The sequence below is a fragment of the Limanda limanda genome, chromosome 14 (genome assembly GCF_963576545.1).
Source record: "Limanda limanda chromosome 14, fLimLim1.1, whole genome shotgun sequence".
Lineage (NCBI taxonomy): Eukaryota > Metazoa > Chordata > Actinopteri > Pleuronectiformes > Pleuronectidae > Limanda > Limanda limanda.
In genome coordinates, this window is record NC_083649.1 from 12728501 (window position 1) to 12755165 (window position 26665).

General features: G+C 41.5%; 1 protein-coding gene across 1 annotated transcript in view; it reads left to right on the forward strand.

The window, feature by feature from the left end:
• Positions 1 to 26665, forward strand: part of jade2 (jade family PHD finger 2) — a 155376-nt gene that overhangs the window by 26493 nt on the left and 102218 nt on the right. Inside the window, exon 4 of the mRNA XM_061086026.1 lies at positions 20719 to 20876. Within this exon, the coding sequence (XP_060942009.1) occupies positions 20719 to 20876 (158 nt within the window). The remainder of the gene's footprint in view (positions 1 to 20718; positions 20877 to 26665) is intronic.

A 26665-nucleotide genomic window follows, 5' to 3' on the forward strand; every position in this document is an offset into this window, starting at 1 on the left:
ACAGTGAGCCTAATGAAACACAGCCTCTTGTTTGGCCATGACAAGATCACAGTTCTGCTCCACTTCAGTTTGGCTGATGACAGATATTTATTGTGGCTGTTGATCAGATGCCAACATTTTCTCTGCTTGTTCATGTTGCTGGAATGTTCTGCATCTACTATGATCCTTGTTAATGAAATGTAGAAAGAGTCCAGCAGCTAATCTAAGGGCACTGCCACACCTTCCCTGTACTTTCCAGTTTAATCTGAACCAAAATAACAGGTGTGAAAGGTCCATCGGCCCAAAAGTTAGTCCCACCTAGAGAGGTGGTCTTGGACCTTTCTGGATACTTTGGACCCTCACATTAACTGCAGGATGTTAAAACAGCATTAAATAGTGAGGAAGAAAAAACATCTGAAGCCTTATTGGTCTCTGCAGAAATTGAGTTATCCGGGCTTGCAGGATTCTTGTAGTCTTCAACCTCTATGATATGATGTTTGATGAAGTTGATGTTTGATGTTGATTTCTGAACGATGAAGACGTTCATCTGGTGCATTTGAACCACGCTGTGGTTGACAACACGCTGACATCAAACACACGCCTGCCTACAAACCATCAATGTCAAGTACAGGTAGACGCAACCCACATAGGTGATGACAACACAACGTACGTATGTCATACATCTTTAGTGCTCTCCCTACATGGCAAAGTGAAACCAAAACTAAGCAGATGAAATGTAAACCATGTAATTTATACACAAACCTTGTCAGCACTTGAGGTGTGAAAACACTAAATCCCTAAGGGTCTACTAGGTTGAAATAATACAATCATATTAAAACATATGCAGTATTCCAGCCACTGCAGCTATATATCAGTGCTTGTCCAATGTAAATACAGCCATCTCCGTCACAGCAGCTGAATCAACCAGGCGCATGGACGGGACAGATTGGTTTGCTAAAATACCAGGTTAGAAAATCCATATGGTCATGAGGAACGTTCCCAGGGGCTCTCAAATGACCACCCTGGGGAAGAAGCTGGCAGAAGGCAGTTGGAAAAACAGTGCGCCGCACCAGTTGTGGCGATGCCTTGTCTGCCACAATCACACATCCCTCACTCTGTCAGTGAAGTGGCTTCAAATCTGTTTAAGGACAACTTGCTGTTTTTTAAGCGTTTCACTCCAAAAATAACACGGAACAAATTACATCAAGTCTCAGAAATAAGCAGCGCTGATCAAAACAAATAAATGACAGGAGGTAACAGCCTCGAAAAACACTTCTCAAATTCTATGGAGGTTTAATGAGACACTTTAAATAAAGATCTTTTTACAAAATGAACGAATGCCATTTAGTGAGCAATTTGCTCTCATTTCTGCTTAGTCAAAAAGTCCCATAAGTGTACGACGTGCTCAAATGATTTGGTTTTATGTAACTTCTGAGAGGAGAATGAGTAAAGCGAAATGGCATGCGTGCCCCCGAACCACCCCGAAGTACAAGTCATCAGCGGAGCGTCTGTCATTCCTGTGCATTTGAAGCTTCCTCCCCCTCAGCTCCATCAACTTAACCACAGGCTGTTGGAAGGTCCTGTCAGCAATCAGTCTCTCGGTAATTACTACTGTAGCTCTCCGCTCTGACCCGGGCCTCAGCTGAAAAAGCCAGGGGCCACGTTCCCTTTCATGAGGCTGACTCCTCTTCTCACTCCTCAGCGCCCAGCTCTTCTGTGAAGGATGATGTTTTTCTGCTTTTCTGGAAGCAGTGAGTGACGGGAAAGGTCGAGCTAAGAAAACAGGGCGAACGACATCTGACAGAGGTTTTTTTAAAGTCGAGTGTTGCAGCTGCATTTGAACTGGTATCAGGAAAAGCTCTAAGTCGATGAATAAACAAAGTTGGCTAGCATTTGTCTTGGTGCTCCTGGAGAGAAGTGACAGATCTTACAGCTTTCAGTTAATCCTCCGGGCTTTATTTTTAACTATAACTGGAGCATTGGTTCTGCAGGTTGGCAGCTTGGCTTAGATTAGTTGTTCACTTGTTTAATAGTGTGGAGGCTTGTTGGCAGCGTCTGACCCACATTGTGAAGACTCTAACAGGCGTGTTTGCATCTGTGACTGACCATGTGTGGAGGTGTGAAAGTTGGCAGAATTTGAGGAACTCTCTCGACCTCTTTTTTTTATTCTTGACTCAACTAATTCTATTATCTTGTGTGTGTACAACGGAGGGCCCACGTTGATGCCAAACCACCACATAGTTTCCATCCTTTTAGAAGCGCTGCTGCTCCTGTCCTAGTTTGAAGTTTGTGTTTTAGTGTGGACCATACGCTGTCGATACAGATGGCCGACATGACTGCTCTCCAAAAGTGAGGCGTTGGTGGAACGGATATCTTTTCAAATGTTAAAGTATTAGTGTCCCTTATTTCTTTTCCTTCAATTTGTTTTACTGAGCCGACAAAGTGATGGAAAAGACAAACACTTCTTGATTTGTGAGGCAGAGGGCCCCGGGCAACAGAGAGAGGGACATGTTTAAGCACTTTTAACCCCATGTGTAGTTAAGACTCTTCATCTATTTGTATGTTACTTGAGTAACTGCTCATATTCTTTCAGGGCAACTCATCTTCTGTCAACATGTTGTAGAAGTGACACAGAAACTGTCCTTCTGCCAGAATACCAGTTAAATCAAAAACGAATTGACTACGTGTCAGCACTTCATCCAGAGGTGCTGCTAAGTATTGTCAGTGTGTGAGGTGTCCTGAGGGCAACTTGTAAGATTTACAGGACAAAAGGCCATGATTAAATGTCACCCAGGTTTTTACTGACAGTCCTTAGCGGGAGCTGACATGTTTGTGCAGTCTTGGTTTGACCTGACCGATTTAAAAGGGGAAAACGGGGCTTTCTTCAAATCTAAGCGGTAGATAAACTCGACAGATAAGATTGATCAGAGAAACAATGACCAATGTTAAATGTCACATTCACATGTGGCATTTAGTGTTGAACTAGTTCATCAGCAAGAATAGACGTCCACAGGCTTCATTGGTTGATACTTATCAGTGCTCTGTCAAAATTTCAACAGGTTTTCAACTGGGCTGATGGTCTGGTTTGCAGGTTTTTTCACACACACTTACACATGAATCATGAATTCAGACTGGTTGCATTGAAATTCATGGCAGATCTGGTAGAGTACTAGAAGCAGAGTTTACAGAACTGGACATTGGCAGCCAAACATCACTGAAAGTCAAAATTGGAAACAAAAAACATAGAAAAGTCCAAAAGAACATTTAATCCTCTAAAGAAATCATCATGATTGAACAGTGGGTCACAAGTTTATGGGATGACAGTCGCCATTGCTAAATGGAGGTGTGGCGAGTGGTAAACACTGTGGACTTGTAATGACTATGTAGCTCTCTTCTAAAAATGTGACGTCTCTACTTTGCGACGCTGCTAGTCTTTCACTGCAGCTCTGACTTTTCTTAGAAGTGGTTTAAAGGGCTTGACTTGGCGGAGGAAGGTCAAACGCTTCCTTTTTTTGTAATGCTGCTTTTATCTCATTCTAGATGAGAACAGAGATTTGGGAGTTTTCACATTTTGTTTGTACTCAAACAGGAAGTCGTTATGACACACAGTGCACAAACATGCAGCTCATATTTGGTCTTGTGGTTGATGAGTCTATGGGCAGCAGTTAAGAACCAACAGAATGACAGGAAACGAAACAAAGAAGAACAAAACTGAATGCACAGTCATGTACAGTAAGTGCATTAACTGCGTCACCACCGGCGAGCCCGAAGGCCGCTTTGAAAACAACTGTCGAGAAACTTAGCATTGTGTGAAAATGGCCTCTTTCCCTGAACCACTGATGACACCATTTGAAAACTGGGACATTAAGAGCATTTTTTGCAAGACTTTAAAAAAAAGCACATTTCTCAAGGTTTTTTAAGTCCATTTCAATTACATGATTTCTTTTTTTTATGTTGACAAACATTAGGGCAAATGCAATGATTCACAATAAAAACTGAACATTCAAGCTTTCTTATGCTTCCTTCCTTCATGGTTTTGTTCTGCTGCAGGCTTAGAAATAAAGTTTTTATTGACCTTTATTAATGGCGTTTAATCAAGGCAGGCTTTACCACTGGCTTTCGTTGATGGTGGTTGGTAGTCTTTGAAATTCTCCCCCACTTCCTTGAACACACCTCATTGTGAGCTATGACTAGCAAAGTCTGAATCTTCCGATTTATGGTGGATTGTGTTTGTTTGCTGAATTCCCTGTATAATAGAACCCACGCTGACATGAAATGATATCTGTAGATACTAGTTTAAGGCGTCTTGCTGTACAAATCATTTCAGTGCTGTTGTTGAGAAACACAAGTATCTTGATAAGCGAAGATCTTAATTGTGATGAAGCATAGAAGAGGAAGTCAGTGAAGAAATGTTATTGGGAACATCTCACAATGCACCATGGGAGGAAGGAAGTGGTATTGACGGCTGTTGCCAAAGAAGATGATAGCTGAGCAGGTGTGAAACATTCTCTGTAGCATCATTGTGTACTCATGCATATTATACTGTATAAGAGAATGTAAATGTGTGTGTATGTGAATGTGTGTGAGTGTGTGTGTCAAGGTGCAAATCAGTTAAGAGAGATGCAGCTGCAGGGCATGCAGAAGTGAACCAGAAAACTACCAAGATTCTGACTTAAAATGGAATTTTTATGTTGTGTTGGTTTTTTGTACATTTTGTGGTGTACATGTAGTGTTTATACAGCTTTGGCTCTGTGGAAGAGAGTTGTTGTGTAGTTATTGTCTATATCAGAACATCTGTGGAGGGTACGTTCCCCTTTGTAAGATGGCCACATAAACACAGGTGTCTTTGTGTATAATTTTAAGCTGCTTTGTGTGTTTATTTGACCAATGGAGCGTACATCTTGTTCTGTGTTTACTTGCATTCGTGTTAATGCCTCATTGTTTTAGACATTGAACTCAAACAGTTTGATAGGTCCTTTGATATAAATGTACACCTGTCAGCAATTTAGAGAAGTTTTAGTTAGAATTTAGGATGATGCAAAAACTCCCGAGCTGATTTTCTTAAATCTGACACAGTTACAACATGGCTTTGAGAAGAGGTGAATGGGTTTAACTCTGGATGAAATTGGTGGCTATCAATAATTGTTAGTAATGTGTAGAAGGTGGAGTTGATTTAAAAGAAAGTAAGCCTGGTTACTGTCGGTTCTTAGGCTTTCCCAGAATTCAGCGGCAAACTTCAGAACAGCAGCCAAATGATGGAAGGTCTGTTGCCGGCCTCGGATCGTCTTCTGCCTTGTTGCCTGCAGTTGTCAGAGGAATATATTGCAATCAAATTAAAACAGTGGAAAATGTCCTCGGGGTATTGGCGAATTCCGTGAACCATTCTCAAGTGGTTTATAACAACTTTTATGTGAAGCTGAGAATCATTGTTCCCAGGCAGCTGCGTTTTCATCCAGATGTGCAGATGTTATCGGTGGATCACTGTCAAAGTGACGATACCCTCTGCTCTGTGGAAACGTGGTTTGTTTAGTGCCAGCGTCCATGAGAGAAGTTTCAAGTTCTCATCCTCTGGAATAGTGTTGTACTGTGTGTGTGTGTGTGTGTGTGTGTGTGCGCGCATGTGCGTGTCCTATCAGAATAGCAGCTGCTGTAGCTCATTAGGGTGTGCTAGAAACAGCTGTGAAACTCCATGGCAACTAGATGCAAACAGCTAGATAAACTTGTGCACACACACACATACACACACATACAGACACGGAGCAAACCATCAATTTTGTATTAAACTGTCAGTATTGCTCCTCTTGCTCACCTGCCAGGTGCTCAAATCTGAGCAGAAAAAGCCAAACAAAAAGTGCATTGTGATATTTTACCCAAAGGGATGATGAGAATATGGTTTCGGGAGCCGTGATGGCAGGGAACGATGTCTGCAGGTGGTTAATAGATGACTGGAGACTTACAGAAATGGGTGGAGCGCGTCGATAAAGATGGATGAAGAAGTGAAAATACATAGATGGAAGAATAAATGATGATTAAATGAATATAAACAGAGGGTGGAAGAAACGGTGCATTGATAAATGGACAGTAAATACTAGAGTTTAGGTGATTGTGTCCTTTCCCTTTTAGATTTGAGTAGTTTTATGAACATGTGGTCTTTGTTTGACACATTTATCCTTAAACTAATCAAGCTCATGTGTGGTTCAACCTAAAAGAACAATCAAACCAAAGCAGCTTGCAGCTTCCTCATCACCTAACGCTCTTTGTCCTGTGTTGAGAAAGAGCTGAACATACCTCCGCCAAGGCTAACGCCCTATCTGGCCATATTAAGGAAATAGAAAAAAATAATTCCCGGATCTGCCAGTTAATCCGAGTTGGCTTCAAATTTTATACAGACTTCCTTGATTCATGATCCATTCTCCACAAGTTGTGTCGTTTTGAATAATCAGGCAATAAAAACATAACAACCTTGGCGGTGGTAATAACCTGATTTCAAGTGAATCCAGATCACAAATTTCCAACTGGATCCTGCGGTGCCAGTTTCACATGAAACAGCTTCTTTGTTCCCTTAACATATCAGTGATTCCTGCTCTTTAAGTACATATAGTCATTGTTTTCGCCCTTTAATTACCTCACAGTCCAGTGCACCTGCAGAGCGGGCTCACCGGGTTCACCTGTGAATGGATTCTACTGATGGTCACACTCTCATATTGTCATGTTCTATGTAGGATATCGATGTTTTACACATCTGACCTGAGGTGAAAAACACTTAGGTCTAAGTTTTGTGTCCTTTTATTTAAACATATGAAACTAACAAATCAAACTAATGAAAGTAATTAAATGTTCATGGATGATGTAAGTTAGTTGTGGCCTAAAATGTAATATGTTTTACTTCCTGGGAAAAAATAAACAATAATCAGATGCCGCCTGCGTGCATGTGTGCGTGTGTGTGTGTGTTTGTGTGTTGTCTGCAGAGGGAAATTCATATTTGCGCACCCATGAGCATTTATTTTTCATTCCTGTCTGCTTGTGTCATTGGTCTTCATCATTTGTGTGTTTGTTTTCTGGTTACTCATCACCTGTGTGTGAGTATATGTGTGTCAGTGTTTGACTTGCATGGGTAGATTGCTCATATTCCCACATTTGCATATTTCCACATACTGTATTTGCAGTCATGTGTGACTGCTTCATGGCTGCACATCAAAGGGTTGGATACTGTACCTTGTGGGCTGGAGAAATCCACAGGAGAAATGAAGATGGCAGGCGAGTGGTGCATGTGAGAAATAAATTGGGAAAGACTTACATGGATTTTGGATTTTTTATGGATAGATTTTCAGGGGGGGGGGGGAGCATCACAGTGTGTGACAGAAATGAAAACAGTGAGATCATCAGGAAAGGATGCTGCTAAATGAGTGACACCAAAAAGTAAAGCTCTTACAACTGTTGCACATAAACACATTTTCCACATTTATTTTTTTTACTCCGTGTTTTTATATTTCTGTGCTCCAGAGTGGTTGTTTCATCGGTGCAGGTTTCAGTATCTGTACTGTTCAAAGTGTTTGTGTGTCATTATCACTTTCTAAACACAGCCAACTCTAAATGCCTCTGCTGCCCGAACACGCACACACACACACACGCACACGCACACGCACACGCACACACACACTGACTAACAGTTTTCAAGGACAGTGGCAAATCGAGAAGTCCTGAGGCATCGTGCAACACATGGCTTTGATGAAAGATTACGTTGAAGCTCTTGGAAATGATTTTCTTCACATTAAAATCACGTCTCCATACAACCACAATGTACGACAGAGGATTGGAGTCACTTAGAGGGAAAAGAATCTGAGATTTGGACAATAAAGTTGCAATAAGTGGTTATTTTAGGCTGTGTGTCATTCTAGAGGGGGAACATCAGAAGAACAGTTGCCTGTGTTAAAATAAGGACTTCAAGCAACTTATATTTTAGCTTAGGTTTCATAAGTGATAAGAACATATTTAATATAATAAGATAATTAAGATAATACTTTATCTTTTGACAAGTCTCAGGACAGAAAAGATTGTGCAAGAAACGTTTGGTAGTAAGGAAATGTTTGATAGTGATCGACTGCAAAGATACAGACTGTTAATCAAACGCCACAAAGCATCTCTCTGGACCATGAACATTGACACTCAGCAGTGAAAGTGAGAAAAGCCTTGATAGATGAGTTGTTCTGTGTTGAAAGGGATTTCTTTGAATGTGGTGAATCACTAACTGTCATAGGAGCAGGTGTGACAGACTGAGGGATGAAAACAGAGAAGTAGCGTGTTGAAAACGACTGAGCATCACAGACTGATGATCTATCACTGCGAGAGTCTGACGGTGGATTTCTTCTCCCTTTTAGAAATTGAGGCTTTAATGACTGGTTGCTACTTTAGATGACTCAGAAGCTTCTTAGTGTTAGAGTGGGTGTTAATATGAATTTAGCACACAAGTTGGTGTGTTATTATAAGACTGCAGACCAACACCTGTCGCCATCTTCAACCGTTTCTCAATATGAACTCCAGAGAATATACAGAAAATTGAGTTGTTCTTTCACATATGAAGAACGCAGCAGGAGATTTTCATAGTCAGAAACAATCCCAACAACAGGGAAGTGTTCGGATCATTCAGCCGAGGGGGGGGCGCCTGTGTAAATCATGCAGGAGGCAGGAATTGACATATAAATTCCACATTTCTCTTGACAACCCTTACCACGAAAAAGTCTTTAACATATTTGTTTTTCCAAGTTGACATCTTTGTCTGCTCATTCTACGTGTGTGACAACTTTTCATTCTGAGAAATATTTATATTGTTCCAGTTTTGTGTGTTCGAAACGTCATCGACATGCCATCTCGCTCACTGTGAATTTTTGTATGTATTCTCACGCTCACCGGGACACAAGATTCACGATATTCACTCGGGGCTGGCAGGACAAGATCAAGAAAATGTGTGGAGCACATCAGTGCACGTCTGACAGCACCTGTAGTGTTTAATTTGAGCTTGACAAAGCACCTAATGGGTGGTGTTTGGAACATCGGAGCAATTTAGGAGAGTGAAAGAAGAGTAAATAAAAACTGACCGAAAATATAGTTGTATGTGGCAGAACCCCCCCCCCAGCTGACACCGCAGGTCGGTTAAAACGAGCTGCAGATCAGACAGTTCTATATTCAGACTGTTGCTCTGCTGTATTCTCTCTTTTTTGATGTTTTTAGCTTGAAATGTCTTCTTGATGTAAAGCTGCTGAGCTTCTGAACCTGCAGCGACAGACAGGCTTCCATTTAGTCAACTTTCGTGTTCCCTACTAGTCGATCCTGCAGATGAAAAGCACGACAACCGGATCGAGTTGCAGCAGACGCAGACGGGGCGGAGCGGCATTAATCATGTAGTTGTTTGGGTTGTTTATGTTTTTTTTTTTTATTCAGCCATGTATCTCAAAAACTGGGTCACATCTCCCCACAGCCTCTGCTTGCCATTTTACCAGATCGTGCGCCGGAGCCTGCCACACGCAAGAATGATATTTGCATCAGCCTCTGTGGGGGGGAAATTGGCTCATCCCTCCTGCGTCTTAAGTCTCCTTCACTCTTTCTTGTCAGTGACCCAGTTTTTTAACAGTCATTTATTGAGGGGGGGTTTTCTGAGCATGTTTGCCCTCTCTCAGAAAACATCACAGCTCAAATTCAGGGTTTTACACACGCTCACACCTGGGAACTGCCGAGTCAAAGCCCACCCTCTATTGAGCAGGTCTGCTGGAGCAGTCTGGGGGCTTTATGCCTCATGTTCAATCCTGTTGTCTGTGTTTTTGTACTAACATGTGGGTGGTGGGTGTTTGTCTCCGTTACACCTTTTAATATCTGAAATGCTGTGCTCTTCATCCATCTATTCCATGATTTAGCATGTGCAAGCTGCCCAGTAGGGTGACCATCTTTCACGCTAGACATAATTAATAGCTTCACTGACGTAGATTGGAGGTTAACTGCCTTGCTCAAGGACATTTGAGGAGAAGTGCTCTTCCCTGACAGCCTGTAGCTCAAAATCCAACTTCCTTATTAACCTCTAAAGTACTTTATGTCCTGAATATTGAGACGTGAATTAAATTTGTAGATTAACTACACGGATAATCATATCTGCCTTTATGTTTTATTTGACATTCTACTGTCTAACTCTGACTCACTTCTTTGACTGTGAACATGAACCCAAAGGCACGAGTTCGAGCTTGCCAGAGTCCAAAAATCACATCTGCTCAAACGGAGGAGCACAGTCAGTCAGTCAAAGCCTTATTGAATCGGGAACAAAGCTTAATTGCGTGACCTTTGAGTGGAGCCTTGGCACTCGGCCTGCCCTTGGCGTGGAGGGGAGCGCCACCGCTTTCCACGCATCATTCAGGCCAGGGCTTGTGATGAGGAGCTGGCGCTCAGGGAAATCTCAAAAGGACCTTTTCACTGTCTCGTCTCACGCTAATGAGGGGCATAAATTGGAGTCTGAGTGGCTTTTCAGAGCGCGGCAGTATGAAGCTAAGCTAATAGCTACGGATGTGAACGTTTCAGCTCTAAGCGAGGAGAGGGGACCGTCGGAAAGAGCAAGAGGAAATCCTTTTCACGTTCCTATCAAATCCTTTGTGTTGTTTGAAAAGTGGCGAGCCGGTAGAGGCTGTCAGTGCGAGTGATTCACTTTGGCGTCACATTATGTTTCCGCATAATAACGGCGACTCCCTCCACTGTTGCCTTTATGCCTCTTTCGCTCTCATCCGTCCCGAGCTGAAGCCGGGTGAAGTGGGCGCACTGAAAGGTTTCTTCAGGCCTCTGCTCTTGTTGCCCTGCATGGTGTCTGTTCTGCGGCGCTCACACAAAGAACAAGCTGCCATAAGAACGATGTCTGACGCCATAAATGGGGAGAAAGGAGTGAAAAAAAAAAGGTCTGAATTGCACTTCAGGGCTCAGCGCTTAAATCACAGGTGGGTTGTCAAAGAGTTTGCATGGTTATAACCATTATGATACGGATTTCCATTTTTTGGATTCCATTTTTTATAGTTTTGGTAACCCTTAATTTAAATGTCCATGTTTTTTGGAAGTTTGAGAAGCATAGAGTTTTTAATTCATTGCACATAAACTTTTTTGTAATATTAAGTATTAAGTATTGTTTATTTGATTTTAGCTAAATTTATATTTCTTTTTGTGCAGCTATATTGTCTATAACTTTTTTAGGAATATTAGATGGTCGCTGTTTGTCCCTGGGCAATGAACAGTAGAAGTAGATGCTTCAATGAACTTGGGTAAAGGTAGAGATTTGCAAGTTTTGAAAATGCCATAGATGTTTACTGTCAGACTACATCAGGTATGTGCTAATCCCATTTTGTTTATGTTCTCTGGGCAGTTTATTGGCAGACGGGACAGTTTCTCTGCTAGAAACTAGAATCAAACATTTCTTCCTGATTCGTCTTTTCTTTTTTTTTGTATTTTTTTCTGAGAGAGACGATATGGAGGAGAAATATGAGCTCTTAAAGGCCTCTCCTGGAAGAACATCAGCAGAAGATGCCAGCCAGTTGAATTTGCTCTTGCGTTTCTTCTCTCTCCAGCATCCCTTCTTCTTTCAGCTTCTGTGCTTGCCCTTTCTTCTCATTCAAATCCTGTCTTTATCTCTTCTCTGTCCCCCTCTTCTCTCAAACGGTACATTTTGAGAGGTGTCAGACAAGCCAAACGTTTTCTCTTCCACCCGTTGTCTTTTCGTCCTATTCAATGCTGCCTGTCTGTTAAAGATGCTGCATGTCTATTCCCATTTCTTGCACTCACTGCTCCTCCCTCTCTCCTCTCTGTCCAGCTGTTTGAGGAGAGAAATAAATGGGAGAGAGGAGGCCATTTTTCAGAGGCCTGTTGAGTCATGATAAAGAAAACCATGGCTGCTACATTTGTTGAAACAGAATGATAGATATCTCCCACATAAGCTTTCTTTTACTTCCACACATTGTACTTATTTTTGTAAAGCGTATATATTATGTTTTTCCTTATGTGATCTTAGACGGTCGTGGTGATATCAATACTTTAGTAGCCAGTAGTTGGAACAGGAAAGAGTCTATTTAATGTTGGTGTTATTCCTTCATCCATCCTTCATTCCATCCATCCAGCCATTAATTATTTCATTAATTTACTCATTGTCTTTCGATTATCTGGGCTTGGGTCCTGGAGATATTTGGCCAAGTAGGGTTGTTGCAGACATCCCTCTCACCAACCACACTTTAAAGTTCTTCATTTGGGATCCTAAAGGGTTCCCAGGCCTTCAAGGGCTTTAAAATAATTTTGATGGATTTTATAATAGGTAGAATAAAGCCATCACCACAGCGCACAGAGAACACCTGAAATTGCACGATGTAACTTTGGTGTGCCGTGCAGGAATATTTGAGACATGCTAAGACATTGCTAAATTTAACAGCTAGCTTAAAGAAAAGACTAGCCCAATATTCTCACATTTGTTCATCATGTCAGAGACAGCAAAGAAACCAAAGAGTACATTGCTGGAGAAATCGAAGAACAGGAAAATAGAAGGTGGCTATCTCCAGATGAATCACTGCATCCGGCAAAAGGATGTCTGTAGAGGATGGTAAAAACTTATGAGATCTTTCGTCATCTTTGTGAATTTCTTAGGAAATAATATGTGGATCTTGACATCAACAGCCAGACAAGTTTATGTTGTTGAGATCAATGAGTTTGAACAAGTTGGTGCAGATTTTTCTCTGTAAGAGCCAGACAGACATTTAGGATTGTTTGGCCTTGCAGGAGGTGTGCAGTCTACTGAGAATCTTTCTGGTTGAGTTCATCCTTGTGAAAAAGCGCCCCCATGAATACGATGCTGGAGGAAGGTCATGTATCACGCCAGGTGGGCTAAGTGTGCACATGACGTAGTGTCAAATTTGTAGTTTTAACAAAGGCTTTGAGGCTGTAAGATTCTCGGTGCATGTTAGATTAGGTGTGTTGGAGTGTGGTGGTGTGTGTTTCTGTTGAAATCACTGAGTCACTGTAATAACACTGAGCTCTCCCGTCGCTCTCTGTCTTTCACACACACAGACACAGACACACACACACACACACACACACACACACACACACACACACACACACACACACACACACACACACACACACACACACACACACACACACACACACACACACACACACACACACACACACACACACACACACACACACTTACTTGCTCTCTCTCTCTCTCTCTCATTCAATCGTTCTCCCATCAACCCCTTTCCCTCTCCGTCTTTCTCTCACTCTTAATCACCCACTCAGCACACACACACACGCACACACACACACACACACACACACTCTCTCCTTCCTGAGTCCTGTGGACCTTCCAAGCAGCCAATCATTAGAGCCCGTCCCTGTTCTCTGATGTGGCTGCTAAAATTAGCCTCCGCTCTCTGAGAGTCGACATCTGCCATGACGCACTGTGGAGAGCCAGGTAGCCATGATGCCTGGAGGGGGATAAAACTCTTCTTCCTCTCACTTCTTTCTTTTTCTCCTCTCCTCTCCTCCTCTCTCCTCTTTACTCAGAGTTTATTTTCTCCTCTTATCTTTTATGCAGGTCTGTGTAGATGTGCTCCTTTTTACCGTTCTTTTCAGTCGGTTATTTCCAAATATTAAATCTTTATTTCTTAAACCCATTTGAGGCGGGTGTCTGAGGTCATCACAGTTCACACAGCAGAGGCATGTTGTCGTCCTATAATTCCTATAAATGTATTTCAATGTAAAAATCCCACTCAATTATATGACAAGAGACTATGTTGTGTATTTTAAATGCGATGAATTGTTCATATATCTGGTCAGTTCTTGCTGTTAAATGTTGAATTGTTATGTCTTTTACATGCTCTTGCCCAGGGACTGAAGATGAAAATGAGCTATAAGCAAACTCTGGCTTTTGTTGTACTTGGCACCTTTCCAGGCATTTTCTGCTCTGTTCTTGTTTCTAAAACATTTGTCTTAGGTCCTCTCTGAGAAAACATGACATCATGCATGGATTCTGTTCTGTATTTCATCACTTAGATTCTTTAATTATTCAGGGTCTTTGTTGTCTGCAGGAGAAGCTTCATGGGAAAATGTTTACCGACTTTGGATGGAGTTAATGACAATGTTTACATTGACTCCAATATTATAATATTAACCAGATTAATACAATACTCAGAATAAGACACTCACATGCTCATAAACAGCATTTTAAGGCCATTCTTGGAGTAAGCAGTATTCGATTCAGACATCTGGAGTACTCTGACATTAGTCGCATTATATACACATGTATACTTCTTAACTGCATTATAACCTATTTCTGCAGAATATTGCGACATTATCATGCAGTCACTTAAAGTCATAATCAGACTATGCTCTGTAACATGATAACTACAAATGTATTACCATCATAATCCAAATAACTTCCTATTCAGAAAAAGGTCAATAGATGAGTTATTGGTGTCCATCTTTGGCAGATCTGCAGTGGGACAGCTGGTTTGCTCGGGTCCGGTTCTATCAGACCAGGTTGAGGATGGAGATTAACCAGCATCCAAATAAAAAACCGACTCATCCTTCCATCCCTGCTCTGACAGTCCCTATTTCTGACTGGGGTCTTTTCAGTGGAAAGCTTGCAGCATCACCATGACAACCAGACACCAGCCACTATATAAAAATATCTTCACCTTTCCTTTACACAAGTTAATCCATATTGGATGAAAACGACGCAACTGTAGTCATGAGTGACCTTTTGGCAATCAAAACAAAACTATGATAATGTTTGGCTTTGTGATTTAGTTTGATGTTGTGCTAATGTGACTTTGCCATTGTACCTTTAGTAAATCTAGCTGAACTCACACTGCCCTTATGGGGCCTTTTGCACCTTATGGGGGGGGCTGATAAATATCGCATCCGTAATCACAGCGAAGGCGGCCGTGCCAGAATTTCACAGTCTAATAATAACAGCGGCATGTGAAGGGAAAGAGAAGCTTCCTCGCTCTCCCTCTCTTTTTATTATTTGTCAGCGCTCTCATCCTTTTCAAAGTCGTCCACCAACAAGGCTGATTGTTTTTTTAAGATAAACAGCGGCGAGTCAAACAAAGGTGTGTGTGTGATGTTAGCCGGCCTTTAAAAAGCTCGCAAAGCACTTTGTCACTGTGCGTCAAGGAAACGGGCTCAGCAGCATCATAATAACTAGGTCTGTTATGTGGGCGGGAGGCCGCGCGTGCACCTGTGTGAGTGTGTGCAAGTATATGCATGTGTTTGTGTCCCTTGTGAGGGTACATTTAGTTGTGTTATTTCTCTTTTTCTGTATTCTAACCTGTGTTTTCTAAATCAGATTCCTTGTGAAAATGCAGCTCTCATGCACGTGCATGTGGGGGTGTGTGTGGTTGGTTGGTTGGTTCCTGGTTTGCGATGTACACTTTCATCCTCAGTGGTTTCTGTTCTGTTCGGCTGAGACAGTACATACTATATCACCGCTCCATGGATGGTCAGATACTCGTCAGTCCGAAAAACAGTCTCAGACATTACACAGACAAGGTTGTTACTGAATGATCACAGGCTCCGATGCTTTATTTGTGAATCATCTGGCTGTAAAAGTGTAATTTCTGTAGAATTTATACAAGGTGTAGTGGTGGATGTTTCAGAAATGTCACTTGACCTTTTTATAATATATACAGCCGCAGGAGTGGTAGCAACAGTTGTATTATCATTATAGGCAAAGTATTTGTGGCTGGATGAGTAGTGCTGCTCTTGGCTCAAGCAGCAGTGGTGGCAGAACAAACAACGGAAACACTAGAGGTCAAATAGCATAAGTATTTGGGTGGAGACAGCGGAAATGTATTAGTTAGCAATGTTAAACTAGAATTTTTAAAGTCTTATGAAGCACATTTGGTGTATTTATCCAGTTTGGTCTCCCAAATTCATTTGATTTTTAATTTACTACTGTAAGGTGCTTTCACAACTACCTTGTTTGGTCCAGAACTTTGGTGGTGGCACTGAGGTAGTGTTAGTGCTGCTGCTAGTTTTTCTAACAGTGTCAAAATTAGTCACACAGGACTTCTTAAACACAACACTCCTCTTAAGTATGCCTTGAGTATTAACGCCTGTCCGCCTGTCAGCCCCCTGCTAGTACACACGTACACACGTACACACGTACACACACACGTACACACACACGTACACACACACACACACACACACACACACACACACACACACACACACACACACACACATGCAGTTCACACTCCACTGCCCTTGCTCATGTCATCAGTCCAGATCTAGATTGGACTTAATGAGAGCTCTGCATGCATAGAGCCCATAACTCTACACAGCATACGGATCTACTGGCCAGAGGAAAGTGTGTGTAAGTGTTTGTGTGTCTATGTGTGTGTATGATTGTGCGAGAGACCCTGGTTGTGTTATTTTTACCCTGGCTGCTTGTGTCTCTCTACAGTGTGTGTGTGTGTGTAGGTGTAGGTGTGTGTTTGTGTGTTTCCCTGCCTCTCAAATTAATGTCCAACTACAGTTTCCATGGAACCTTGGCTGAGCAGCTGAATCTCATCTGCTCTCTTCCAGCAAGAGGTCATTGATCACTCTCCGCACTGCATGTGAAGCAAAACCCAAACTGATGACGGAACACAAAACTAACCTTGAGTTATTGAAATGCAAATGAGCGCCACACTTATAGCATTTGGGGAAATAATGCCGCTCAGGATCTCCCCAGACAGAAACAAAAACTACCTTGATTGTTGCTGAATCATGATTCGGAGTGAAAGTTTTCATTGATGTTGTCGGAAGATCCAGCCTTTTTTTTCAGAAGTTACAGAGAAGCAAGTGGCAGATGCTGGCGCCGTCTCTGGTGTGTGGATAATTGTAGAAGGAGTAAATTAAGCGATTGCCTTTGAGCTTCCCTCGCTGCGGCGTTTTTAGGAAATAATTAGGTGTTTTCACGGCGTTGCAGCAGAAAAATAAAAGGGAACGCATAAACAAACTGATGAGCAACCGACTGAAATGGCCAAGAGCAGCAGAACACAATGGACGACGGTGGTGATATTTGAATTAATCGCGCGCTGAAGGGGATTTTCTGTCTGTCTACTGCAAATTTACTGTGTCATTCCCTCTTTTATGGGAGTCGGGCATCCACTCAATATTTCGTTTGCAAATCATGATTTATCAAATTTTGGAAAGCTGTGTGGAAACGGCAAAATTCAATCAGATGTCCTGGAAACCAAGTTATTACAGCTGATGGATCTTTCCAGCAATAAGTAAATTGTGATAAATGGAAAGAGAAATGCTTTTCTTTTGGGTAATTACTGAAAGAGTTTCCTTGGCTGCTTCAGGCTCTGTCAGGCAAAATCAGCCAGAAATGACATTTGTACTGTCACACTCCCATAAATAAGTCTTCATTAGGTTTTCCTTGAAAATGCAGCCAAGTGCTTCTCTTTGTTTTTCTCTTTGCATGAAATACAAACGACATTTAGTGACTCTGCAGAAGATAACCAGGTTACTCAAATCTAATCATCTCTTGAAGGACTCGGCGTGTGTTTTTCGGACTCTCTGAACTCTGAGGCAAACGCACCTTATTTGTGTTATTCATATTTCGTGACAAATTCGCTCGACAGTTTGGAAACGGTGACTACTCGTCGTCTGCCCTCTATGTGTCCCGACTGTCCGCCTGCCTACCTGGTCCTATCATCCTTTTTTTTATAATGATCATTTTCCATCTGTCTGCCTGCCATCAATCAGGGGAAAAAAGAAGAAGAGAGAGAGCAGGATGGAAATGAGGTAGATAGAGAGAGATTGAGAGGGAGAGAGAGAAAGTAGGCAGAACATAAAACTGCAGGAGCTTGTAATAGTGTTTCCCAGACATTAATTAGCCGCAGTCGTTCCTGTACAAACACACAGTAATAAAACTGATATACTCTCCTCTACTCTCCCCTCCTCTCCTCTCCTCTCCTCTCCCTCTCCCTCTCCCTCCTCCTCTTCTTCCACTGCATGAAGAAAAGGTGAAAGTGACAGAATGTAGGTTGTAGTAGAGAAGGAGAAATAAAAGATAAAGGAGGAGTGGATCACCCTCAGTATGTGTCTGTCCTCCTCTTGTCTTCCTGAAGGGGAAGGCAAGATTCATCATGGCCTTGGCTCACTGGCAAATACACACATAAGCTTTTTTAACACGCACTCATGCAGTTGCACACACACAGAGAAAGGAACACACCCATGGTCAAATCTTGAAGACACATATGATCATTCACACAATGCACACACACACACTTGCAGCTGTACACAAAAGTCCATTGCATTATTTGTACTTGCTGGCAGACAGTGGAGGAAGCCCAGTAGCAAAAGCCAGGAGCCATGTCTTTTTCATATACTAAAATTAATATCATTTCCTTTTTCTCCTCTCCTCTCCAGTAGTCCGGTCAGAAAGATCAGATCCTCTGAGAGTCAAGACAAACATTCAACTTATTTCTGCTTGTCTTGCTGTTTCCTCTCCATTAACCCTCCCTCCTCATCTCTCATCATGATTCTTTTACAGAGTTGTGTTTATTTTGGGTACCAAACTGCAAAACGTTTTGAAAACCAACTAAAATCACAGAATTCTCAGTCAAATACTTTGTTCATTCAGCGTTTGGATCAGATATTCCCTTGATTTGATCCTGTTCATTACAAATCTTATTTTGTTTAGTGGGAAGATTTTGTAGAGAAAGTTTTATGTTCCTGACGTAAGATGCTCATTGATTTTGGCCACATATTCTGGTTTCACCTATTGTAGGTGTCAGATTTAACTTAATAGTAACTAACTTGTCTTTTCTCCTTCACCCCTCTGCATGTGTTCAAAGACGAATCCTTCCCCACATTTCTCTCTCATTACCGGATTTTTGTGTTTTGGATACATTTTTTTCAGCGTTCTGTATTTTAGGTCACAATCAAATTAGGGGCAGGGGGAGAAGGAGGGGGTGGAAAGAGGGAAGATGGAAAGATTAATGGAGAGAATGAGGGGGAGCAAGGGAGTGGGATGGAGGAGAAGAGCTAATAAAGCAGGGATAAGGAGGCTTAGTAAGTAATGATAAAATGTAGAGGGAAGTCATACAGTTGATTTGGCTTGTGTGATGTGTGTGTGTGTGTGTGTGTGTGTGTGAGTGTGTGTGTGTTTTGCTTGTTTTTCTGTTTGTGTTTATATGTGTGTCCAGATGCCCTTGACTAAATACTAAAAATATAGTGTGTTTGTGTGGTTGTCTACATGTGTATCAATGATTTCGGCCAGTCCTCACAACTTACATCATCTTTTGAGAGATAACACATGGTTGGGGTGAAGATTAGTATAAAGTTTAAATAAGATTCCTCATAACTATAGTAATACAAACGACTGTGCTTGAGTGTGTGCGTGTGTTTTCATATTATTGTATAGTGTACTAACGCAGATTGCGTCCGCATGAATAAACCCACCCCCTCAGGTCTTCAAAGAATATGAAAAATATAATCCACCTACGTAGTGTACACATCGTTTTAATGAGTCAGCAGGTGATTCTTATTTGACGCTCGCTCTCATCTCTTCCTCACATCTCTTCTTTTACTCTTACATAAGAGGGACTAAAGAAAAGATGAACAACAGTGGATCACCTGCCACTTTGCTTCAGCTGCTCTGTGTTGTCCCCTTTGATTTTGGATTTGTACATAAAATACAAAAGAAGTCAGCACAAGCTCTTTTAATGCAAATAATAGTATGAAATCAGTATGAAATATTGGTCTCTGCACCGTGTGTCTAATAGGACTGAGGAACATTGAAATAAGGCCAGGATATTGATTTGCACCTGTTCGTGATTTCAAATTGTGTCTGAGTTTCAGAATGCCAACAATGGTGAGAAAGAATAGATAATATTAAAAAATGCTGCAGCACATTTGTGCCACTAAAAACCCAGTGATGACAGATACAAGCAGTGGTTACTGTGCAACCAAAACCAACAATGATATTTACAAAAAGGTCAGGAAATGGATCATTGTGCAGAGTCTAAGTTAGCATCTGGCCACAGTTTGCATCATCTTTTAAACACATGGAAAAATGTCTTTCAAAAAAGATTCCAAAGGGTTTGCTCTTAATTGTGTTTGTCTTTCCCTGGAATGATGGAAGAAAATCAGGATTTTAATCTTGACTCTAACGGTGCCATAAAGACGTCGGTCACAGAGAGTGATTTATTGTGTCACTTGCAGTGTGTGAATGAACATAGTGAAGGCGGCATCTACCAAGTTTATGCTGAATCTTGCCTGTCTGCCAAAGACAGTAAAATCTTTATGGATGTGTGGGGGAGAGAGGGAGAGCGAGGCAGAGAGCGCTGTCCTCTTTTTCTTTTCAACTTCTACAAATAAAGATCCCACAATTGAGTAACCAGCATTAATGGAAGGAATCTAAACTGCTCACACAAACTCTCCAGGGGTAGGGGATTGTAGAATATGCAGGTTTTTGGTCATTTGGGTTTAAAGGGGATGGCTTCACCCCTCATCCCCTACAGATCACATGTTGGTCCCACACACCCCAGCAGCAAATGTACAGGTTGTACATATTGCTTCCTTATCTCCTTCGTTCCTTCCTCTTCATCTCAATCCCCCATCGATGACAAACTGGTGCTAGATTACAGTTCATCTCTATTGTATCTTGATCATTTAACCAAACTCATTTCTTTCTCTCTCTTTTCCCCCTCCACCACTGTGCAGGTGTTTCGAACAGACTTCATCACGGCCATGAAGCTGCCGGACTCGGCCCAGCTCGGCCTGGATGACTTCTACGTGCTCTCAGACCCCTGGAGACAAGAGTGGGAGAAGGGAGTACAGGTCCCTGCCAACCTGGAGGCTATACCCGAGCCTGTGGTCAGGTAGGACACACACACAAATCTACATGAACACACTCAGCTATCAGCTCATGCAAGACTTAAGTATCGAGGCACTGACCACAGATGATTCTTCTTCTGATTGCCATTTCATTTTCCAAGTCAAAGGCAGAGTCTCAACCCACATTGTTCTTGTCATTGTGCTTTTCTGCAGCAGCATTGTTGTATAATCGGACAGAAGGTTGCTATTTGTTGGCTGTGGTTGTAGCACACAAAGACATGATGTCACCTCCATAGACACAGAGACACTAGAGGAGATCCCACAGTCAAAAGGATCTCTTGAAACGACCTTGCAAATTAAATGGATTGAAGTGATTTTTGAGAAAAGTGAGAAAAACCAGTGTGCTGAGATGGAAGAAGATGTGAAAAGTTTTAGTTGAGATTATATAACAAAACCTTTTTCTCTTCCTTTTCTCTCTAAGTTTAACGTTTATACATTCTTGAACATTTTGGATATCAAAGTAGATGACATTGAAACATTGAGTTGCAGTTAAAAGTGTGGAAACCATTTCCATAAATAAACTCCTGTTTATTTTTACTGTTTGTTTTGGCCTGTGGTGACGCTGGTGGCTGCTTTCTTTCTGAAACTATAAAAGTGACCTGCAGTAATTGAGTAACCCCCAAGCCATTGCTACTGCACAAAGTGTTGTTCACCTGTTTATGCAAAGTTTTGGTAAATCTCCGCTCAATATGCAGAATCCTGAACACTTTTTGCGTAATGTTTCTTAATATTGAACACACAGTTTGTCCAAATCACTTCAAATTTGACGCTGCACTTCCTTGGGCACACAAACACACACACACACACACACACACACACACACACACACACACACACACACACACACACACACACACACACACACACACACACACACACACACACACACACACACACTACGAAAATCTTTGATATACCACAACGATCAAAACTAAGTCTTTATCCAACCTGAACCTTAAAACCAAGTGTTAACCCTCAAACTGCACTTTGAAGATGCTTGGACACACACACACACACACACACACACACACACACACACACACACACACACACACACACACACACACACACACACACACACTCACACTCACACTCACACACAGAATCAAGCTGGTAGGCAGATGTGTGCAGGCATACACTTTGACCCACTTACATTCACTCTTATACTGTAGATTAGTTTGTCTGTCTCTCTCTGTCCATGTTGTAGTGTCTCTCTGTCTCTGCAGCTGCTTGACATACCAGGGCAGATGGTTTGGCGTTGTAGGAACTAATGACTGCCCAGTGATGGTGGTAGTTAGAGACATGAAGCCACCTCGATGGAGGCCTTTTGTGCTATTTGTCTTCCCTCCTTTGAGTTAAAGGACTAGATTGGAAATGATACAGTGTAAAAAAAAAACATTTTAATCAATTAAATATGATTAAAAAGTGATTAACATACAATAAACATGTCCAACTAATTCATGAGGAAACCAGAGTGTCTGAAATTAATCTTTGACTTCGGAATAAGTTTGCATAATTAATTTCACTTGAAAAGAGAAATGGAATTTTTGCAATAGAAAAACAAAAAAATGAAAAATGTCCTCAGGGTGTTAATGAGGCAGAAGATGAAAGAAAAGCGAAAAAAGAAATCGGGGTCATTTATATGGTTCTGAAAGGATAAATGTGTCGCTCCCTCTGTTCATATTTTTTATTGATATTTTTCCCAATAGACAGTTGTGACGTGTGTACACACACAAACACTAGTTAAGAGAATTATCAGTCTGAAGGCAGAGAGATGAATGAGCAGATTAGGCAAGGAAGAGAAAATGGCACAGATAAGCTGGGATAAATGGATGAAAGGGGGTTATCTACCATCTCATATGTGACAGAATGATGAAGTGATATACAGTGATGTTGAAATGGAGTGCTGATGGATAGATGAGTAGATAGAGGAGAAGAGGGTTAATGTAAGTGTGACGGAGCTGTCAGAGTCTCTGACATGGGTTTGTTCGTCTTTTTCCTTGTCTGTCATCTCGATGCGGCTCTTTTTCTTTCGCTGCCTCTTTCTCTTCTTCTCCTCGTCCTGTGTTTTCATACGTCAGGCTGAAATCACCAGCGATGATCGGCTCCTCCTTGGTTTTTACCCATACGAGCTTCTGTACTTTAATAAATCCATCCATCCATTCATCCATCCATCCATCCATCCATCCATCCATCCATCCATCCATCTGTCCATCCATCCACCCACTCTCTGTATTGGACAGTTGGAGAAGGTGCGACAATATGAAATCAAAGCAAACTGAAAACAATTTTCATCCAAAGCTTCATATCTGTAAAGTATGCCAAACCTAAGCTAAAAGGTTTTGCAAGTCAATAAACCTTAACAATTGATAAAACTACTGAAATTCTGTAATAAGTCAAGTTTTCAGAGGGTTAAAGCGATTATTGAGAATTTAGAATTGCACTAGTTTTCCCTCTCTTCCCTCTTTTTCCCTTAATCTCTTAACTATTTCCATCCTCATCCATCGGTGTTTTATACAGAGAATTATTTTTCTCCCTTTCTCTCCGACGTCTTCATCTCTACATCTCTCCCCCTCCCTGCCTTCACTCCTGCCCCTCCCACCTTTCCCTCCTCCTTTCAGTCTCCTCAGGCCAGAGGCGCAGAAACATTTTTATTTTTCAATTTTTTTTTCTATGAATAATGACATCATCTCCAAAAATTGTTGGAGAGGAAAAAGGGCTGCGGGCCCCGTCTGGCTTTGACAACACTCCTCTTCCTCATTCGCCTCTCTCTCCTTGGACCAAATTTGGCTGCTGCTGCATGATTTTTTTGTGTAAAGCTGTTGTGGTGGGTGGCGAAGAGGTCGTCACGGTTTGATGTTTCTTTCTCTTGCAACTTCCCTCACTAAAACATGCAAGAGGGGAAAGATAGTCTTGTCTCCCTGTCCTATATTTTCTTTGTTTTTGTCCTTTAACTTTCTCTCCTCTTCTTCTCATCAAATCCTATCCCTTTTTCCCCCCAGCACTTGTTTCATTAGGCCTCTACATCCTACCTTTCCGTCCCCTGTCTTATAATTTCTCTCTTTCCCTTTTTGACTTTCCTCTTGCTTGTCCTCTCTTCTGGCCCTCCCTCCCTCCTTCCTCCCCTCTGCCTATTTCATTTTATGACTTTCTTTCTGCTCTGCTCCTTTCTCTCTCTTTCTCTCTCCCTCTTCCTCTCCACGGTTTTGTTCGGGGCCGAGTGGAAGTAATTAGCCGTTGCGTAACACTGGCTATGTGCAGACAGTGAATGGGGCTTTGGCAGCGGCTCGACAGCCTCAGTCCCCTGTGACAACGCCGAGCCAGAGAGGGAAATAATTACACATACACATGAGAAGACCTCTGCCTTTTCACAAACTAAAAGAAAGGAGATAGTGGTTATTTTATTTATTGCTTTATTTCTTTCCCCTCGGACCGGTGGCCGAGTTGGTGAGTGTAGAGCCCATGTTTGTGGTTTGGCTGAACACGCGGGCTCTTTTTTAAATGGCGTGTAAAGCTGCGGCCACAGGGAGAGTCACATGGAGAGACTCCTCATCCATGTGGTTCATGTTCTGTTGGACAAAAAGATTGATTGTGCAGATTTTACAAGCAGTGCTGTTTTGGAACATCGCACAACTGCTTGGTCGACCTACAAGTCAACAACAGACTTGAAATATTCAGTTATTGATTGGAGAGCAATCATTACATTTCTGTAAAGTATAGCCATTGGAAAACAATCATTACATTTCTGTAAAGTATAGCCATACTCGTACAGTATTTCGGGGCCGTTGCAAATAGAGACACTGGCGAGAAAAAAATGACAAATACCGATAAATTGGCCGGTAAACATGTTTTAAAGAAAAAACATATGTATTGAAATGGCTCATATCGGCTGAATTTCATCGATCAGTAAAGTCATGTCCCCAGTGAAGGAAAATCTTTCGGTCATGCTTCCTTTAGCTGTGATCAGATGCAAAACTTGGGTCAGGCTGACTTGAATGTTATGTAAAACCTTCAGTCAACAAGTTTCAAGCCTTGTTCAAAGAGGGATGTAAACACTGACAGTGGATTAACATGGGTGTTAAGGCAACTACTGCAATTAATACAAACTGGTTTGGTTTTATTCTGCCTTAAACAATCTGCACATAGTACACTAAACAAAGAGGAAAACTAAACGACACATTGATTGTACAACCTTTAACCTATTCATGGTTCTTATGGCACCAATTATTCTCCATGCGCCATATTTTTCTGCCACCTGCAGATTTGTAAAGTTTTTGAACAAGTACTCAAAGCATGTTTACATAGAAAATATAACAACTCCATCAAACCTACACCGACAGACAGGGGAAGTCAACTTTGAAGTCCATTTTGACTATTAGTCTGCATGTGTTGTTACAAGCTGACAGCTGCCAAATACTGAGCAGTATTACATCACACAGATTTCAGTTCAGTGCTGCTGGAAAAACAGTAAAATGTTCATTTTGGAGTTAAAAGACTTTATGCCCTCAGCAGGTTCAGACTGAACTAGAAATTATAATTGTTCTGGACGTTCCCCAGTAAAACTGATTGAGTTGAAATGAGGATTTCAGAGATGCACACATGCCAAGCTCTGCATTCAGGTGAAGCTACAGCAGGAAGTGCTAGTCAACACAATATTAATAGATTCCTACAGAAGAAAATGCAATATATAAAACATGGGTTGTTATTGTTTAAATAGGCAGTTTCTTGGTATATATACCAATGCAACATACACTCAATCACGCTCACATCTTTGGGAGGACACTCCCCAGCCCGATACCCAAACCTCATCCATCACAACTAAATGCCTTGTTCCAACTGTTACCTTTACATGAAATTAAAGCTGGGCATTCACTGTGCGACTTAACCCATGTAGTTAAATTCCACCTCACGTTGTATAAGTAAATCAGTAAATCTTCTGAAAGGGAAAGCCTGGATTTCCGTGCTGAAACTGTAATGGATTGAAGAGAGTACCAGGTCAGTAAGACGGATAAAGAGAAGGAGACCGATATCTGCAGAGATGGACGACAGCTTAAATGTCATGTATTCCAAAGCTTCAGTGATATTTAAAATCTGAAAACTGTACCTTGACATTTTCCTTTATTGCTGGTTATGATTTCTCCTCCAAGGCTCTTGTTCATATTTTCAGTAGAATAATGTTTTTTTCTATTTGCAAGTTTGCTTTAAATAGATGTTGGATTTCTGTAACACTATCCAAAGCAATTAGGGGACAGAGGAATCATTTAGTGTGTTTTGTTTCAGTGAGGAATGCCAATAACAGAATTTGATCTAATTTTCATGATCTGTTTGGGGAAAGACTTTCTTTGACTTCTCATAGATAAATCAGTGAACTGCCATAACCCCAAAATCCCTCCGAACATACATTGCTATTGACACATTCTTATGGTTTAATGTCACATATCTTATTACTGATGGAAGCCACTGTAAACAAGAATGCTAATGGAAGAAGTCACTCAAATTAAAAAGGTGTAAGGACCTGGTCAAAACAGTTCAGAGGTAAAAAAGTTGAAAACTAGCTGAAGTTGTCAAATCCAGCTACCAGCAGCTAACTGTGAAATCAACAAAAGAAGTGCATGTAGTGAAATCACTACAAATATGAGGGAAAACTTAAATCCCACTCATCTCAATAATGAACACTTCTGGCAGTTTTTCTGTTGGAAAATAACCACTTTTTTGCCAAGTTAAGAAAAAAAAATTACACAATTTAAGTGTCATGTCTCTCATTATGAAATAA